This window comes from Poecilia reticulata, chromosome 9 (assembly GCF_904066995.2).
Source record: "Poecilia reticulata chromosome 9, P_reticulata-male-v2, whole genome shotgun sequence".
Taxonomy (NCBI): Eukaryota; Metazoa; Chordata; class Actinopteri; order Cyprinodontiformes; family Poeciliidae; genus Poecilia; species Poecilia reticulata.
The window spans coordinates 16502636-16520889 of NC_088838.1; the positions used below are offsets into that span (position 1 = coordinate 16502636).

Here is an 18254-nt window from a genome sequence, read left to right on the forward strand (position 1 = left end):
CCATCATCTCTAGTTTCTAAAAGTGGTGGTGGTGACTAATCAGTGGTGACTTAATCAGTTTCAATAATTCCAAAAGTGTTAGGCATCATTTTCAAAGTTTTGCTCTGATGGAAAAGTTGCTTATGCACCAACAGCTCATCTTCCACTAAAAGAATAGCATGCCATCAGCCAATAAGGAGGTTAAAAAGTGGACAGGTTCAGACAATATTTTTAAGCAGAAAATATATATCTTTAGTTCACACCTGTTGAGGCATTATCGGTATGACTAGACCTAGATCTAGCCTATGCAGTGGTCTGGTGATGTTCAAAAAGCAACAAACCTCCATTCCTTCAATAAATATGACAGAAAAAGAGTAACTTAATTTGAAATAAAATGAGCAGGCATGGACATGGTGTAGAGTTAAATTAAACTCCCATGTGTTTTTATGGCAACCAGATCATTTTCATCCACTATTTATTCGTTTGTAATTGTGTCCATTAAAAGCTAAAATTTTTCATGTAATCTTCATGTGTACTGCTACAGCTCAATGCATTATTTATTTATTTTTGATTTGGCTAAGTGAAAGAAACACTTGATTATGCGAGGTGTATCAATGTTATTTGAACAATATACTTCACACATCCTTACTGCCACTGGAGGAATTAGTGGTAACCATCACTCAAGCAGCAGCTTGTCTTGCAGTGTAGCGTCGGTATGTATGGTTTGTACACTAAATAGCTTTCTGCCTTCTGGTCTACAAACAAAACTTTACCAAGAATAACTACTGAGGGTCAGAGTGGTAAAGGAAATTCCTGACACAATTTTATACCTCTGTTACTACAGAAATGATGAAACTCAGTCTTTAACCTTGCAAAGTACTGACAATAAATGTGTTGTGCTCTAACTATTAAAAAATAGCAAGTTCAGACAAATAGGAATAGAAGAAAAGCTGATTTTTTTTGTCGTTAGCACACATGGGGAAATGCTGCTCTGCTAGAATTTAAGGAGAACGCTTGGATTAGTTTTTACATGTCGTTAAGTTTAACAAAGGATTGACAATAAGCACCATGCTGTGATGGTCAGTATTCCTCACAAATATATACACCACCTGAAGACTGCATCCAATCCTTTGGCATGTTGTCCTTTTTGTGCTGCACAAAAATGTGCTTTTGACCAGCAGCACAAGAGGTGCCTCCTCTGTACATGCACACACACACGCACGCACACACACATGTCCTCATCCATTTCCCCCCTCTCTTGCGTTGTTTTTTGGGTCACACTCATCTGCAGCCTAATTACCCAGAGTCCTCTGCGGCAGCCCGACCAGCGCTCCACTGCTGTTCCGTCAGTCACATCAGCACCCAGCACACGCTCTCCCCGGCTCAGATCATCAGGAGTTTCGCGGATGGAAAGCCTGCTCAGAATTCAGAACAGGGCTCTGCATGCATCTAATTGTGTTGGAGTTTTCCACCTTGGCTCAACTGCTCTTTTCCTCAACTTATTCCCGGGATGAAATGCTCTTTCATGTCAGCGGTGTAATTAACTTAAGACATTAAATCTCCAAAAAGTCTGCTTTGCATGTTGAAATGACAGTGATTGGATTCCTTGCTTCCTTGATAAGATAGAATACATGGAGTATATTTGAATCACAATTGTGACCATGGTCTTCACTCTAATAATGTTGTAATGATTACAAAGGTTCACCAGCTATGCAAACATCTGCATCACAGCCGTTATAATTCTTTATATACAAGCAAAAAATTGGACCTCAGATGAAGTTGTGTCAGAAACTAAAATATATTAGTTTTCTATGGTTTTTTTTATGGCAGTACCGTCTCATACTTTTAGAATAAGAAAACCAATTTATGTATGTTATGTTTACAGTGATGGACACAAAAATTATTTTGAGAAAAATTACTGGTGGCACAATTGCTATTGCCACTTTTTATTTGACACTCTCAGTTCCCATAGACAAAAACTCACAGTTTGAGAATTCCTGCAAAGAGAAGGAATCAGGGAGAAATGAGGCAGCAGGTCGGCATGTACATTTGTGTATACCTGCACAAGTTGTATGGCATGCCAAGTTCTGGAGCATAAGTCCTGGTTGCAGTATGTCTACATGGAGTTTGCATGAGCTCCCTGTACATGTGCCGGTTCTCTCCGGGGACGCAAGCTTCCCCCTTGTCCAAAAACATGACTGTTGGGTTAACTGGTCACTCTAAATTGTCGTTTCTACATGAATCATTATACGTGACATAGACAATAAGTTTATGCACCCATCTCTTATTATAATCTCCTGCTTCTTATTTTTCTATCAACCAAAGCACCTTAAGAGCTGGATGTGCTGCATCTCTTTAGAAATCAGTAGCAGATGTGGCTGGCGGTACGAGAGGCACATGTACAGAGAATGCTTTTGCTCAGCTCTCAGAACTACTCAGCTACTGTGTTTGGTTTTGTTTAGGTATTTTATTTTGTCTTTATGAACATGTTTGTGTGATTTCGTGCTGAACTCGATGCGGCGCTGACGGAAATATGCACAATGTGTGACACTGCTTGTGTAATACACGCCACCTTGAACTAGTCCTCCAAGTTAAACACGTCTCAGACGGCTGACTCCCTGCAAAGACCTGACGTGCGTTAATCCGCTGAGTGAACCAGCATAAGAACAGAGGGGTTGGCACAGCGGGAAGCAGAAGACCGGTCAACTTTTTCATATCATGTAATCAGCGAGGTTCGAAATCACACTTATTAGAATATTCTCATCTCTTGCTTTCCCATTGCATCACGCTTTGAGAGCAAACATCTTTTTTCTCGAATGCTGAGTTTATTTCACCCCCTGCTGCGCGCTGTCATGCTGACTCCTGTCCGATAAACTACAGAGCTTATTTACAAGTTGACTCTGTTTACCCTGAGCAGCACACACCTATAGAGGCATGCTGTTTAAATAGGCTGTATTGGAAGTTTTCAGTTTTCATACCATCCAATTTTAGTCTTTACAGGCAGATGTAAGGGGTTTGTAACTTTTTCCGTCATTAACAGAAAGCTCTGGCTGGGGCTGGTGTTTTATCAGCAGACAGAAGAGGGTGGAGGGAACAGCTAATGTTGTTTGGAGGAGGCAGTTTCAAGATGCCCCATGACCAGAGGAGGCTATGACCAAGGGGCTGTTTTCTTTCCTTCTGTGTCCTTTCCATTTTTTTTTCTTGCATGTGTAGTCACCACATCTGTACATGTTTGCTATAGTGAGTCATACGTGACAATCTTGTAAATTGTGGCAATGCAACCCATCTGTGTTGTGAGTATTATATTAGTGAGTTTATGCTGGAAGATCCTAAAAGTGCAGCTGGTAATATTTGCATTTGAAAGAGTAGGTCCCCCCCCCCACTTCTCACTGTGAAATGAAGTTTTTACGCCTTGATTTAAACTGAGCGCAGAAAAAAAATCACTATTACTTGCTCCTTGTCAGAACTAAAACTGAAAATCACAAAAAGGCGATAAGGCGTCCACAATGCAACAAAATGTATTCTTTGAGCCTCGTGCTTTTGTAAACTTCCAGAACAATTAATCTCAAGAAGCTCTTTAGTGTGAAGGCTTAATCGTTTGCTAATTAGCGTCCTCACTAACTGACACTCTCAGTGGAAATATACGATTACATAGCCCATCGACAGACTCAGTTAACAACGGCTGTTTGCCAAAACTTCACAGTAGTTGTTGAAAAGCTGGGGAAGTCGTGTGTGGCATTAAAAGGGAAATAGAAAGTACTCTGGTAAAGGATAATAAATAATAATAGTAATTATATTCCTACAGTTGATTTTAGGTAAATATGTTTCTCTGAATATACTAGTAATATGTATCTACTGAACTGATCCAAGCCTGGGTTGATTTGATACAACAGGGTTGAGTGACGGACTAGGTTTTCAATTCCAAAGATCAAGTGCACATTGTCTAAGCTTAGGGCTACCAATGACAAGACTGGAAAGAGCTTATCATTCATCCATTTTTACAGCAGCTTTGATGTTGCAAGACTATGGGAAGTTAATGCTCTTCTCCAAGTTTATGTCAAAGAGGTGGAGTGCACCATGTACAGTGTACCTATCCATTAAAGGCCGTAATAGTAATGCAGAGAAAAAACAAACGTCCATTCACACCGTTACACCTAATGGCAGACTGGATCAGCAAATTAGCCAAAGCATGCATGTTTTGGTTAGTTTGTTGGGAGGAAGCACCTGGAGGTCCGAGTCCTAATAACTGCTCCACTGTGCGATCTTGAATGACTTTTGTGTCTAGTTATATTGTTCATGTGACACTGGGGGCGATGGCAGTAGGAGTTCGCCCTGCACTTGGTGGGCCGCCGGCTTGATTCCCGCTCTGGCCACCTTGGTATTTGCGTCCTGTCTATAGCCACAAAACGAGACAGAGTTTATAAATAGGTATTGAATATAATTCTGAAAGCTAATGAATTTAAACTAAACAAAGTCTGAAGCAACAACAACAAAAAAAACCCCATACAATTCCTTCCAAAAGCCTTATACCATTGCTACCCTTCTGTTGTAAATGTTTGATTCAGATATATCAAAAAATGCATAACCGCCCTTTTCTATTGCCTTTATAATTAAAAGCTTTTCTAATTTGATTTTTTTAAGAGCCCTAGTGGAGAGGTCAAAGAACTACACATGGTTCTGGACCTGCAGGTTTGAGACGACTGTAATCTAGACTATCAGCAGAACATAAGAATTTACTTTAATTATTTTGTTCTCAAGGTTGGTACAGAATGTACTCCTGTCAGCAAAACCTGACATATGGTCAACACAAAACCTCCTGCAGTAGACGGTTCCACTGTATTTCAGAAAAAATCATGTAGGACACTAAAACTGAAAAGGCAAAGGAATAAAGGTCTAGCAGGAATTTCTCAACAAACAACTGAATTTGACTATTATATTTATTCTCAACAAATAAGAAAATGAATTACAGTTTACTGAGTTTTTATCTGTCTGTCTGTCTGTCTGTCTGTCTATCATCCGATCCTCCATCCCTCTGTTCGTCCATATGACATATTTTCCCAAAGATGACCTAATAACCTCTATATTTTCTTTACATTCCACTTTCAGTTCAGTTTGTTCTGTTATGCCATTCTTCTTTTTTCCTCCTCCATCCTCTGAAACTCAAGCTTATCACCTCTGATTGGTTGTCATGGCGATAGACCCTCGGGGACTGATCCCAAAACCGAAAGTTTTGCTCGTCTGAATCACTTTTTTATTCCGGGGTCGGGGTTTTTGGGGGTTGCTCTTGCGTGTTTGAGGAGGAGGAAGAGGGGTGAAACAAAGAGAGGTGAAAAGAGAACGTGATATGTTTCAGTCAAGGAAAAGAAAAATGGATGAGACATTAAGGGGAAGAGGGAGAGACAGGCACAGAGAGAGAAAACAGGAGGGAATGAGGCAGCATACATCCATTCCAACTAGGTCACATCGCAGGAGCATTGCGTAAGCATAAACACTGCTGCCCCTGTGCTGTACCCTTAGCGCGCGCACGCTCACACAATCACACTGCAACAATCTGTGTCTTTCCAGAACTCACTTCTGTCTGGGAATCAGGCACCTTGTACAACAGTCTGTCGTGCTCATAACGTTTGAATGGCATCAAACTAAGTTTTTCTTCTCATCTTTCTCTCTTTTTATCCTTTTTTTTTGTCTTGGATGAATTATTTTGAGTACATTATGGCAGCAGAGTGAACTATCTTGTCTGTTAACTGCCAAACTGGACAGGAGCATGACACAGCACTTGAAGCTCCATATCAGAAAGCACAACCACGCCACTGGTTCTGGAGACGTTAGATTGTTGTAAGGCAACTGGTGTATTGTTCATCAACAATCTTCCCCTTAACTGAGATCGGGATGTGGGGGGTAACAGGTCAAGGAGGGAAAACTCCAGCTTTCCTTTCCCTGGCGTCATTCATTCCTGGGGAACCTGAGGTGTTGCTTGGCCAGAATCATAATAAAATCCTTCCAACTTGTTCTGGCTTTTCTCCTAGCAGGACAAATCCAGAAAACCTCCACATGAAGGCATCCAGGAGTCATTCTGATCTGATTCTATACCCCAAAACACATCAAACGACACCATTCAGTGTGTAGAAGCAACTGCTCTGGTCTGAGACCACCCAAATGACGAAGCTCCTCACCCTATCTGGAACGATGAGAACCATAGATATAGGTGCATTCTCCACCCTATGGAAAAAGCTCAGTTACATTTTTCTTAGTCGCTCTGGTCATTGTTTTTTTGTTTTTTTTTAAGATCAGAATTGAAATTCTCAAAAGTACTTGTTCAATTTTTAAATTATTGTGTCACTTATGTACATCAAAAAAGGTGCTTTTCATTTTTTTTTAACAAGTTGCAAATGCTATGATGGTACATCCATGAAAACGATACTGTATAATCCTCTTCTAAACATTTCCAACATTTTCATTTGCTTTTGTCGTCATGTTGATCAGAATGTATTGTGTTGGTATCTGCTGAATAGTCCCATCATCCACATGTATGCTTAAGGTCATTGCACAAGTCTTAGCATGCAAAATGTTTGAACAAGTTGTTATAACATGTAAAGCATGTATATATATTTCAATTAGATTTTTTTTCTAAATCTGTCTTGAATTAGAAAATTCTCCTAGGTGAATCTTTAACTTTCTCCAGTGAAGTGTATGAAGTTATTAACCATTTTTCTGAAATAGCTTAATGGTGCATCCCATGAACCGTCAAATAGTAAGTAGTGTATCCGTTCAATTCATATTTTTGATTTGAAATCAACCTGAAATGGATGAAGCAATGATGGCAACAAACTGCAACATGTGGGAAAACAGTAGGGGTACCAATTGGCAAAAGGGGGGTTTGGAACTGACCAGAATCCATTCACACTGCAGCAGCAATATATAGACTATGCTTTTTCTGTCTTGTTCCTAGCATGCTCCACACCTTAATGGATGACCTTACACTTGTGTGTAAAACAATAATGGAAATATGGATGTGCTGTTTGTGCTGTGTGTGTCAGCAGAGGGTGTGATTGACTATAAAGGGAACAGCCAAAGCCAGTCGTTCAAAATCCTTGTTGGACGGTTTCAAATCCCCCACTCGGCTCAGAGTGAAGAATATGAGGGAGGTACTGCAGATGTGCGTATGTGAGCATGTTTTCTAGAAGTACATGTGTGCCGGATTCTATATGTCAGTAAAGCCTTTCCAGTCACTGAAGGAATGAGAGAGATGCTGACAGACAAACAGAAAGAGACACAGATCTACAGGGTAGAGAGAGGGAGAAAAAGAAAGGAGAGACAGAGACACACAGAGAGAGAGAGAGAGAGAGAGAGAGAGAGAGAGGGGTGGGGTTAATTTAAAGTGGGCGGGGCTAAAACTGTCAATCAGCGGTGGTTGTTTGGCGAGCGGGCGGTCCTGCACAGCGGGACATCCAATGGGAGTCGACGCTGCTTGTGTCGCTATGGTGACGGGGCTGTGCCCAAGGAGGTTGTGATGGGTTGACAGGTGCGTGACAATCGGAGGCTCTCTGTAAGCATGTACGCCAAAGGCAAGAGCAGCAACGTGCCGTCCGACAGCCAAGCCAGAGAAAAGTAAGTTTTATTTATGGGGGAGGAAACAGCGGCTGTGAGGGAAGTTCATGAGCGGCCGGGGGGCAGTCACACACTGAGCTGCGGCAGGGGAGGGCGCAACGAGACTCAGTCAGCTGCACGGAGCTCTGTGCCCAGCGCTCTGCAAGCCCTGGAAAGTTCACCGCTTCCTTTATTTGAGAAAAGATAGAGATATTGTCAGGAGGTTAAGACGGTGGTAGGGTTGGAAGGTTAGAAAGCCGTCTTTAGTTTAATCTTCAGACTTTCCTAAATTTATTTATTCTAAGACGATTTTAATTGATATCCAACAGCGTCCTTCTTTGTGACGCCTTTGCTTTTCTCCGCATATATATATATATTTTGTAACATGTATTGGCAATTGGTAATCATATTTGGTGTATTTTTTTGGCATTGCGACACTGGTATGGATTTGATGGTAGCTACATAAATAGTTTATTTGTAAGCATGCGGAGCGAAACTCTGCTCGCTCACAGTCGACTGGAGCAAAGAGAAAGTCGGAGCGTTCGGCTCCCAGACGCCGCTATATGTGTGGCTCTTCGGGGGGGTCGCTTCGCTGAGACAACGCCGGTCAGTTCACCTGCAGCGATGGGTGAAATGTGTGGCAGCAGACCGAGATGTTGTTCTGTTAGGCTGACCTGAAAATATCCGAAATGGTGTTTGTGTTTGTTTTGTGTGAGCTGTGCTTAATTATCTTCAAATTGAGTTTGACCCAGGATGCCCATCAGACGGGAGCTTTTATTGTAGCTTCGGTAAAAAAAAAAATAATAAAAAATAAATAAAAAAAGGCGAAACTGACAATTTAAACATCTGTTTATGAGAATTTGCATTACCCAATTAACATCGCCACTAATTTTCAAAGATTGTTCAATGAGTTTTTTTTATGTTTTAGTTGGCTTTATTTACTGAGTTATTTATATAAGTATTTATTCATTATGTCTTTTTTTTGTTTGTTTTGTGTAGCATTTAAACTTTTTAATCGCTATCACTCCATCGCAGCTCTGCTCCCTACCAGCTTTTACAACATCATAAAATCACTGGGTTCAGTATACCAACCTGAAGTTTTTAGTGCATGCCCCCTTTCCTCAGTTCACCTTTTGGAAAACTTTATGCAAGTGCCCCTGTATTCAGCTATTTGTATTGCAGCTCTTTAAGTTGCTCATATAAAAGAATGTTTATTGTTATTATGCATACTTAACCTACATTGATGTATTACGTCTGACTCTGAGGTAGAGGCTAAACATTTTAGTGCATCACCATTGTGAGGCTGCGGGTTTAAATTCTTTAGTGCCCTTTATTTCTGCGCCAATATAAACATTTTAGATTTTGCCGATTTTCTAGTACATCTATATTTATATAGATGAGCATTTTTTAAATTATCCTGTTAAACTTTTTTTTTGTTGTTGTTAGGGTAGGGTTAGGGTTAGTCAATGTCTAAACATTTTGTCACTTGTGGCAAAATTTTGAGTCAAAGGTACTCACGGACCAAGCAAAAAAAACTAAACTAAACTAAAAAAAAAAAAATCAAGCAAATAAAGTTGTTCTTTTGCAGGAAAGGGATGTTATTCATTGTAGATCCAAAAAGTAAAGAAAAATATATTTTGTATTAAAAGAAAGGCATCTCGTTTTCAATTTGTTTTTGGCTCAATTGTCCAAATTTATTCTCCGTAAAAGAACAGGACTTGGATCACTTTCTTTCAAAATGTTAGCTGGCCAAGTTGGATAAATCAGATGAAAGTTTGGTGCAGCAAAGTCAGCTTTTCAGTAAAAGTCACTGGATAAAAACTGGGTTATAAAAAGATTAAAATTTTGTCGTACTTAACATTTTCCATTTTAAGAACACTATCATCATTTTACCATTATTACAAATAAAAGGTCTCCGTCTACAACGAGCCCCTGTGCTGGACGGAACAATTCTGTATCATTCTTAGATTGTAGTTTGAGAGACGCACAAATTCAGTCAAAGCACCACAAATGGCCCCAGGGTTCCACTTTGGACACCCTCGGTTTAAGTTGTAGAGAAACAAATATTTTTGTATTGAAGTCTGTAGAAATGCTAAGAGTTTATTAGCCTGCTAAATAACAGCACATGGTTCTAGGCTTTTTTTGTACAAAGCGTTTGGACCTTTTGGAGCTATTGCTTGCTGGAGGCGTGAACTGTGTTGAAGTTTTAAATGATTGGATTTGATTTTATGCAGTTGCCATCGTTTGGCAGCAATGTATGTAATGCATCAGCTTAAGACAGCTCACCAGAAGTTGCACGTGCTCTAAAGTGCAAACAACCTCGTGGGGAGTTGGCCCATATCTAAAAATGTCTTATAGATTCCGTTTGCCCTGATTTTAATTGCTTAATATTTGGAAATATGGCCAACACTGACTGAATGAGCTCATTCTCTTCCTCCTCTGTCATTGCTAAACTACAACCACAGGCAGACTGCAAGTCAAAAAGAGCACAGAAAATTAACATCAATCGTTCACAACTGTAGAAATCCACTGGTAGTACAATGGTAGAAATCCTAGACGGAGCACTGAAGGCAGATGCGAATCGAACGAAACTGAATATAGGCAATCGCCAGGGTTGGGTTTGTTTGCGTTTGCCTGTAGTACAGTTTTTGTAGTTGTTTTACACCACTTAAAAACTTGAAAAATCCACACTTGATGATTTACAACTAAAGGAAGGATAGAGTAAACCTGGCAACAAAAGAGAGTTTGTTGATAAAAGATTAATTCAGTAAAATAACCTTTCTGACAGGGTGGATGGTTTGTAAGACCAGTAATTGAAGGGAATTTGACAAGGTTGATTATCACTGACGTTGTGCCAGTTTACCCTTAACATGAACTTGTTATAAGTTCACACATAATTCACAGCCACACAGACTAGTTCTCATTCATTCATCATGTTCTTTTTAGCTAAAAATAATGAATTAGTATCTTAATAATGTCATTGCACAATAAGATATTTAATAGAATTACATCTTGTTCTCTAAGGACTGCATTTTCCACAGTGCTTATATAAAGACTTTCTGGTGGACTAATGAGGCTATTTTGTTGCCCATGTTAAGCACTGTGAAGTTATTTCTCGCTGAACTTACCTGTACAATTGTCTGCGACAAAAATCAGTAGAGACAGAATGGACTTAGATGTGACATTATTTCTCTGCTCATTTCTGGTGTACCTGCAAACCCACACAGCTTGGCGTATGTCTTGCCTGAAAAGGCTCTCACAGAGTGTTGCAAAACCAAGGAACAGAAAAGCAGCCCAGCGTAATCCGATAACTTTGGAGGTTCAGGCCTGAGCCTTCAGTTCATATAGTTAACTTTAAGGTGAAGTGAAGTTCCCACACCCATTATTTATTTACCATAACTTACAAAAAATGTGTTTCATAATGACCAAACCATGCTCGCATACAAACACACAGCAGTCATCCGGTCCTTGTCTTTGAGCAGAAATTTAGCAGCTGATTCCTACTTAAACTTGCAGTTTATATATTTTGTTTGACTATAGCCTGGTTCAAGTTTAACACGTAAAAAAAAAAGACACCCCAGTTAATTTTGTGGTCTACTTATGAAAACACTCATTTTATATGACCATCGTGTTTTTTTCCTTATGCAAGAACCATGGGTTTAAATTATTTTTGTAAATCCTATTTGAAATAATTTCTTTCTCCTGAGGAAAGACTTTAATTATCCAAGCTTGTTTGAGGTGAAATATTGCTGATAATCAGACAGTTTGACAGTGAGTTTTGACTATCAGTATGATGACTTAAAATTTTATTTTTAGAAAATCAAAAATCACGCTTTGGCTTCCTTGAATTTGAACAGATAGCTATTTTATTTTTATTATGAAGTTCTATGATTCCCTGTGGTCCAACTATCACTATACCTTTCTCTTTATTTTGGGTGATGTTTTAATGATGAGGCTAAGTGTTCAAACCTCCTGAACTTGAAGAGTTGTGAAAGCTTGTCCAAAATGTCTGAGTTATATATATATAATGTGTGTGTGTTAAAAATGCTTGTGTCTCCTGTTTAAGTAAAATCCAAGGAGAAGTCTATAAAAGGCTACATTAATGCACGATTAATGACTGTTGGTCATTTGTTGTGTGCTTTGAATCCAGTAGGTAAACAGTGTGACTGAGTGTTCATCTCAGACCTTTAGCCAAGTTCTTTATTCTAGATCAATATAAAAAGGACTGAACAGTGGGTTCTGCTCTGTCACTGGCTTATTGCGTGTTTTGACTGAGGCAGTGGTGGAGAGCTTGCTGCAGGTCAGAAAGACACTTCCTGTGAACGCTGCATCTCTGCTGGAAGGACACGAACTGATACTTGTTCTGTAGAAGTTGCTTAGAGACATGCAGAACATCTGTACAGTGATGCCTTCATATCATGGGGTTTGTGACAAATAACATCTGTACGTGTTATAAAGAAAACAGTGTGATTGATATTGATGACAACTTACATTTTATATTATATCAGCAATACTAAAATAATCTAAAAGTATAAACGTTTTTTTGCACATGAACACTCTTCATTCTTTCATGATATGCCAAACTTGTCTTTTACTTTTTTGTGTGGCCACCCATTACCATACTGCCAAAACCACTCCTGTGGAAGAATCTGTTATAGTAGTTCTGCACTCCACAGATCAGGCCTTTTATTGAGGAACAGTAAGAAAAAAAGTGTGTGCTGGAAAAAAAAACAATCCATAGAAAACCCATTTGCATTTTGCTGCAAAAGGTTTATGGAAGTTTCTGGCCAAATGAAAGCATTTCTTTGGTTATATGCAAGACACAAGTGGTCTAAAACTAACACTGCACATCACCAAGAGCACCCTCACAGTGAAATGTGGTGGCGGCAGCATTATGTTGTGAGAGTGGTTTTGTTTAGAAGATGCGGAGAAAGATGTCAGAGTTGATGGGAAGATGAAGGCATGAGACTGGGTTCTACCTTCTAGTAGGACAAGTAACCTTTATAGCCGGAGTATGACAGAATAGTTTAGAATAGCGGTTCTCAACGTGGGCCAACGGCAGGGGGCGCTGGCGGACATTTTTACAAAAGATTCCTTTGGGGGGGCCTTTTGGTCGAAGGTAAACTTCACACCTTATATGAACAATACCAGTTTAGACTTTGAGCAACTTTCTAAATCTGTATTGTGTAACATTAAAACATGCTTGGCTGCAACGGTATCGATGGCAGCTCTTCTTCTATTCAGTGTTTGTAGCTTCTTGGCGCAGCTCCGCTCCTGCTCCTGGTAGCTTCACCACGCTAACACAGCTCACCAACAGTTCAGCGTTACACCGGCTGATGACGTTGCTGTGATTCGCTTGTCTGGAGTCTGATTTTAAAATACTTCATGTTTTATTGAGGATTTTTGTACATATGTTTTGGCAGTGCTGTGATCATGTCAAAGCAGCAACTTATATTAAAACGTGTTTTATTTCCGTTTGAAAGCTGCCCGCTTCCATGGAAGGACAACAGAAAATCGCACTTATAAACATGTAATTACTAAAATCACGATTACCCTCACTTTGAATCCCTCTGAAAAAATGAACTCATTTAAATAAAGAAAGCCCTCCATGGGTGATACCACAATAGAGAGCGTTCATTTTATAGCATTAACACCGGTGCTGTAAGTGGTCCAGTATGAAACGGGTGTGATAGAACAACGGTACCACAGCACTTTTAAATTTCAATAATCAAGATACCGAAATTGTTTCCATAGTTTTAAAAGGTTTATGTGAGTCTGCCTTTTCCCCATCGATACGCCCTGCACCTTAGGGGTTTAAAAAATAAAAAATAAAAGATGAAGCGCACTTTGAGCAAAACTCTGAAACAGGAGAACTGGGACATGAAACGGAGCAACGAACTAGATGTGAATGATGGCATAAAAACCGAGAATCCGACACTGAACAGTGAAAAATCAACACATGACGATTAGGCGGCGCAGCAGGTGATGAGTGAAGATTACTGATGGTGAGCGTCAATAAACGATCAAATAAATCTAGCAACACCCAGGTGAAAAAAAGTATACTTTAGTATGCTAAATTTTAACATACTTTAGTATACTTTTATCGATGTACTTAAACTGTACTATTTTGGAACAACAAATTTTGTGCTCCGTATACTTTAGTAGTATTTAAATAGTATTAAATTACAACTAATAGTATATTTTAGTATACTATACGTACTTTTTTGGAACAACGTCAAGTGTACTCGGTGTACTTAAAAGTATACTTTTTAAAATATAATATTTCAGAGCTTTATTATTATATTTTGATATAATTATTATATTTTGAGTGTAACAATTCTGTCTCAGAATTATATTAAAAATATATATTTAATATATCTCAAATATATTTTAAATATACTATTAATATATTATTAATGTATTTAAATTACACTTAATTTTTATTTTTGATTTCCTGCTATTGATAATAAACTACAATTTTAATTACTCATCAAAGTCTTTATTCCTACGTACCTATTTTGTACATGACATGCATAACCACACTACAGTACTTACATCGTTTTAGGCTAAAATTACATGGGAAGATTAATTACACAAGATGTTCAAGGTAATTCAAATATTGTTTTAATACAGACATTTTAAAACTGTCTAACTTGAAACAAAACATTATAAACTTAACAAATTATAAGTGTTCAGGTCAAAAGTGAACACATGAACATGAAAATTTAAGTGTGACAATAAAACATGAAAGTGAGGATCAACGACAGAACATTCCCATTCACTGCATCTTACTGGAACCTACAAAAAAGAACAATAGAGCAATTAAACAGAGAAAATATTTGTATTTAAAGAGAACAGAAAAATGGCAAATTAAAAAATAATACAATTTTGAGACGTTGCGGACTCGCCATGTATGTGACACCATCAGAACTGATGATGATGATTGGGACCAGATGCCTGGAGTGGAAAAACATTTCTGGGTGTCTTCTTTGCCTGTTTATGTTAGAAGTAGAAAAAATAGTCAGCAATGTCATTGATGTTGGCATTAACCATGAAGCTGTTTTAAGTGTGGACTTAAGGAGACAAACTACCTTAAAATCTTTCCATCCATGATCTGAACACACTGATCCTTACAGGGTGGTGAGGGGGGGCTGGTGGTGCCCATCTCCAGCAGCCATCAGATGAGAGGCAGGGTTCACCCTGGACAGGTCACCAGTCCATCACAGGGCCCTAAAAGTCAGCAACAAATAAAAAAAAGAAAGATAAATGTTAGATTAACAAGGGGAAAAGTCTGTCCGTTATCTTTAAATCAAATCATGTTTATTAAGCACCTGGTTTTGCTAACACACCAGTTTTTGTTGTTGAAAATGTAGCTAGCTCCTCATTGAAAAAACAAACTTACATCATGAAGACAATGTGAAGGTTCTTCCTTAGAGCTGGTTGGTGATCTGGTGGAGTCAGAGCTTCTTCTGAGACAGAAAGTCTTTAGTTTTTCTAACACCTGATTTATCTGGCTTCCTCTTTCGTCTTCATTTGCTTAGTTAGACTGCAAATATATGTTGAAGATAAAATCATTGATGAACGAGTTAAAACAACAACCTCACAATATCAAAGTCTCTCTGTCTTATGGAGTTTAATTAAAACCAGGTTAGTTTATGAATTAAAGTATAAGTCGCAACAAACAGCCTCCATGCAGTTATAACATGAAGCTGAATGATTCCTATTGTAATAATCATACGTCACAATAAAATTGATAAAATAATTATTTATGAAACCAACGTAAGTTATATATCTTTACTGCACTGTTTATAATTAAATGAAGATAATTAATAAGCAAACTTACCACCAGCTAGCAACACTTAGCAGCCTTCGTCCCTCCGGGCTCCTTTTGTGACACACATTTCATTTCCATCGGTTGTTGTCCCGTTGTGTTGTCGTCTAATTCGGACTAGGACGTCACCAGCTTGAATTTACCAAAATTAGTAACTATTGTCAAGGCCCTCTCTACTTTGAAGACAATATTATGCGAGTAAAAATGGCGAATTTGAACAGCGTCTGTTATCTTCCCTGCGTTCAAGTTTTTTCTTCTTTTTGTGGCGTTTTTAAAAGAAATGAAAATGTGCAATACCGCCACCATCTGGTCGGGAGTATGAACTGGAGCTAATGCCGTTGATTACAAGGTTTTACATCACACGTCTGAAAATTGATTGGATACTTTCTTAAAAATTACATCATGATTATCATTTTTTTATTGTATGCAATTTTAATAAATAGTAAAAGATTATTAAGGCACTTAAAAATTCATACATATTCATTCATATTTTGTTTATTTAAAGTGTACTTTTATTTAATATATTAAAAGTGTTTTTGGTACAATTATGTTTCCGTGAGTTTGAAGTACTAATTTCGAAATTGGTACAAGTGTATTTTTAGTATGTTCAGATATACTTATGGTAGTGCACTTAATAATTATTATACTTAAAGTGTACTTTCACAAATTTAAGTATGTTTGAAGTATACTAAAGTATACTTTTTTTCCCCTGGGCAGGACAGAAACTAAAGTGGACATAGCAATAAACCAAGAGAGGACAATACTAATCAAAGGAAACTAAATGGAAATGAATGAAGAACAAAATGCAAGAATTAACTAAGAAACTAAAGTAAATACAGAGGAATACAGTGGTATGGCAAGACCTTTCAAGCAATAATTAATACAGAGACTCTATGGCAAGAATAAACCGACACTATTTCCAGATAAATGGTAAAATAATATTGTTGAAGTGCCATGGGTTTGTTGAGACCACATCTAGTACTGAGAATGAATATATCTTACAGACCATAACAGTAAATAACTTATCACGTATTTATGTTTTTAATTAGATTTGATATATTTATTTCTTCAATATTATTTTTCATGTCAGTGTTAATGTCATGAAGCTGACGACTCCATGACACTTTCAATTTCACTCATTAGGATTTGATTAAGAACCAGATTTGTTCTTTGTAATTTCTGCCCAGTAAAACTATCAATCTATAAATCAATAGACAGATCTATATAAAGATATAATCCATGTTTCTGTCTCATATTTGTATGGCATTAAAAGGATCTGGAAATTTTGTTTCTCCACTGAAAGCTCTGGTTTGCACAATAAATGCCATGTGGGTGAAATTTTATGGATGATACTCTGATGTCCCATTCTCCTGAAGGCAGCACAGAGCTGCAACACCAGAAACTGACAAACACTGAAGAGAAGAAGAGCTGTGATTAATGTAGTTACAGTTCTATCCATGTTTTAATGTTGCAGAGCTCAGTCGTTTGCAAATAGTTCAAAGTTTAAACTGACATGTTGTACATTTTTTATCTTTTTATCATTTGTGTAATATTTAACAACTAGAAAATGGAAAAGAACAAGAATATTTTTCCCACTCTGATTGGCTGCTGTTAGACCTACAAATTTTAACTTGAATGTTCATTGCATTTTTGTAGACACTTGTGAAAATAATTTCCACATGAAAATCAGTCGCAATTCAATGTGACTGATATTGGACTGGAATATTCCATTCTACCCACTTTGAGTGAGCATATTATAACCAGTGGTGGAGATAGTACTCAAAAAATGTACTAAGGTAAAAGTACAAATACACAGACAAAAATGTACTTAAGTAAAAGTCAAAGTACCACATTAACATTTTACTTAAGTAAAAGTAAAAAAGTACTGGCTTTTAAAAATACTTAAGTATTAAAAGTAAAAGTACTTGCTGAATGCATTACCTAATCACTACTATCATTAAGTGTACCAATCGTATTTAATTTTAATACATCAGTAATGTGCCATTTTAATGAACAATGCCACAGATAAAGCATGTTTTTATTGAGTTTACTCTGTAACATAGTTTAGACTTAGATATGTGATTCTATGCATCATAATTTCAGGGATGGAAACATCTCATCTCCTGTCCTAACATAACATGAACTTCACTTTTTTTGCCACACATTTATTTTGAAAGAAATCCAACTAGCAGAGGAGGACATAGAACCAAGGAGCCTCGTAGCAGAGTTGTAGTCTGGACCACCGAACCCAAGACCAAATCAAAACCAGCACCCCATGCTACATGACAATAAAATTAAGTGCACCTATCAAAATTGCTTCTCAAATTGATCTGAAAGATTCACTTTCCCATAAAAACACCTAGATATTAAATACTTAGAGCTGAAATAAATTTAACCAGTGACAATTCAAACTCTTCTTCATTCTGTTTTGCTTTCATCTCTGTGCCACAATACAGAGAGGTCTCCTGCCATCCCTAAAGAAATAACACCCTGGGCGGTTGCCCATATTGCCAATGTCAGAAATTGCACCATTAAACATAGCAATTAACAACGCTCAACTATGAACACTGTCCAAGGCCCAATAAGCAAGAAGTAACCAAGCAGGAGGAGCACCGTGACTGTTCTCATCCTCCTGCTGCAACGTCTGCCACCATGACAGGTGACAAAAACAAAGAGCAATGAGCATGCTCTGTGTTCTTACGTTCTTGTTTTATTTATTCGCCAATTAAATATAAAGATATTTTAATGAAATAAAATAGCTACTGCAGTGTACGCAGAGTATTACAAGAACAAAGAACGGCTCTCAGTGAGGCTTCAGCACTATAGGACTTGGTCAAGATCCGTCCAGAAGAATCGG

The 18254-nt window shown here is 38.0% G+C and overlaps 2 protein-coding genes and 1 long non-coding RNA gene across 4 annotated transcripts in view; 2 read left to right on the forward strand and 1 right to left on the reverse strand.

Annotated features, from left to right (window-relative positions):
* The window catches only part of LOC145552788 (uncharacterized), a 176204-nt gene that overhangs the window by 90208 nt on the left and 67742 nt on the right, over positions 1–18254 (forward strand). The gene's annotated exons all lie outside the window — the stretch shown is intronic.
* The window catches only part of ssbp2a (single stranded DNA binding protein 2a), a 66642-nt gene continuing 55789 nt past the window's right edge, over positions 7402–18254 (forward strand). The window contains exon 1 of one of the 2 annotated variants that reach the window (XM_008418873.3): positions 7402–7587. In XM_008418873.3, coding sequence (XP_008417095.1) covers positions 7532–7587 — 56 coding nt within the window. In that variant the 5' untranslated portion in view covers positions 7402–7531. The remainder of the gene's footprint in view (positions 7588–18254) is intronic. The other variant, XM_008418874.3, reaches the window with a different exon arrangement.
* Positions 14364–15901, reverse strand: LOC145552789 (uncharacterized). The gene is made up of 3 exons (XR_014088905.1): positions 14969–15901; positions 14658–14796; positions 14364–14559 (listed from the first exon to the last, which is right to left on the reverse strand). It is a non-coding gene; the product is annotated as an uncharacterized LOC145552789 (long non-coding RNA).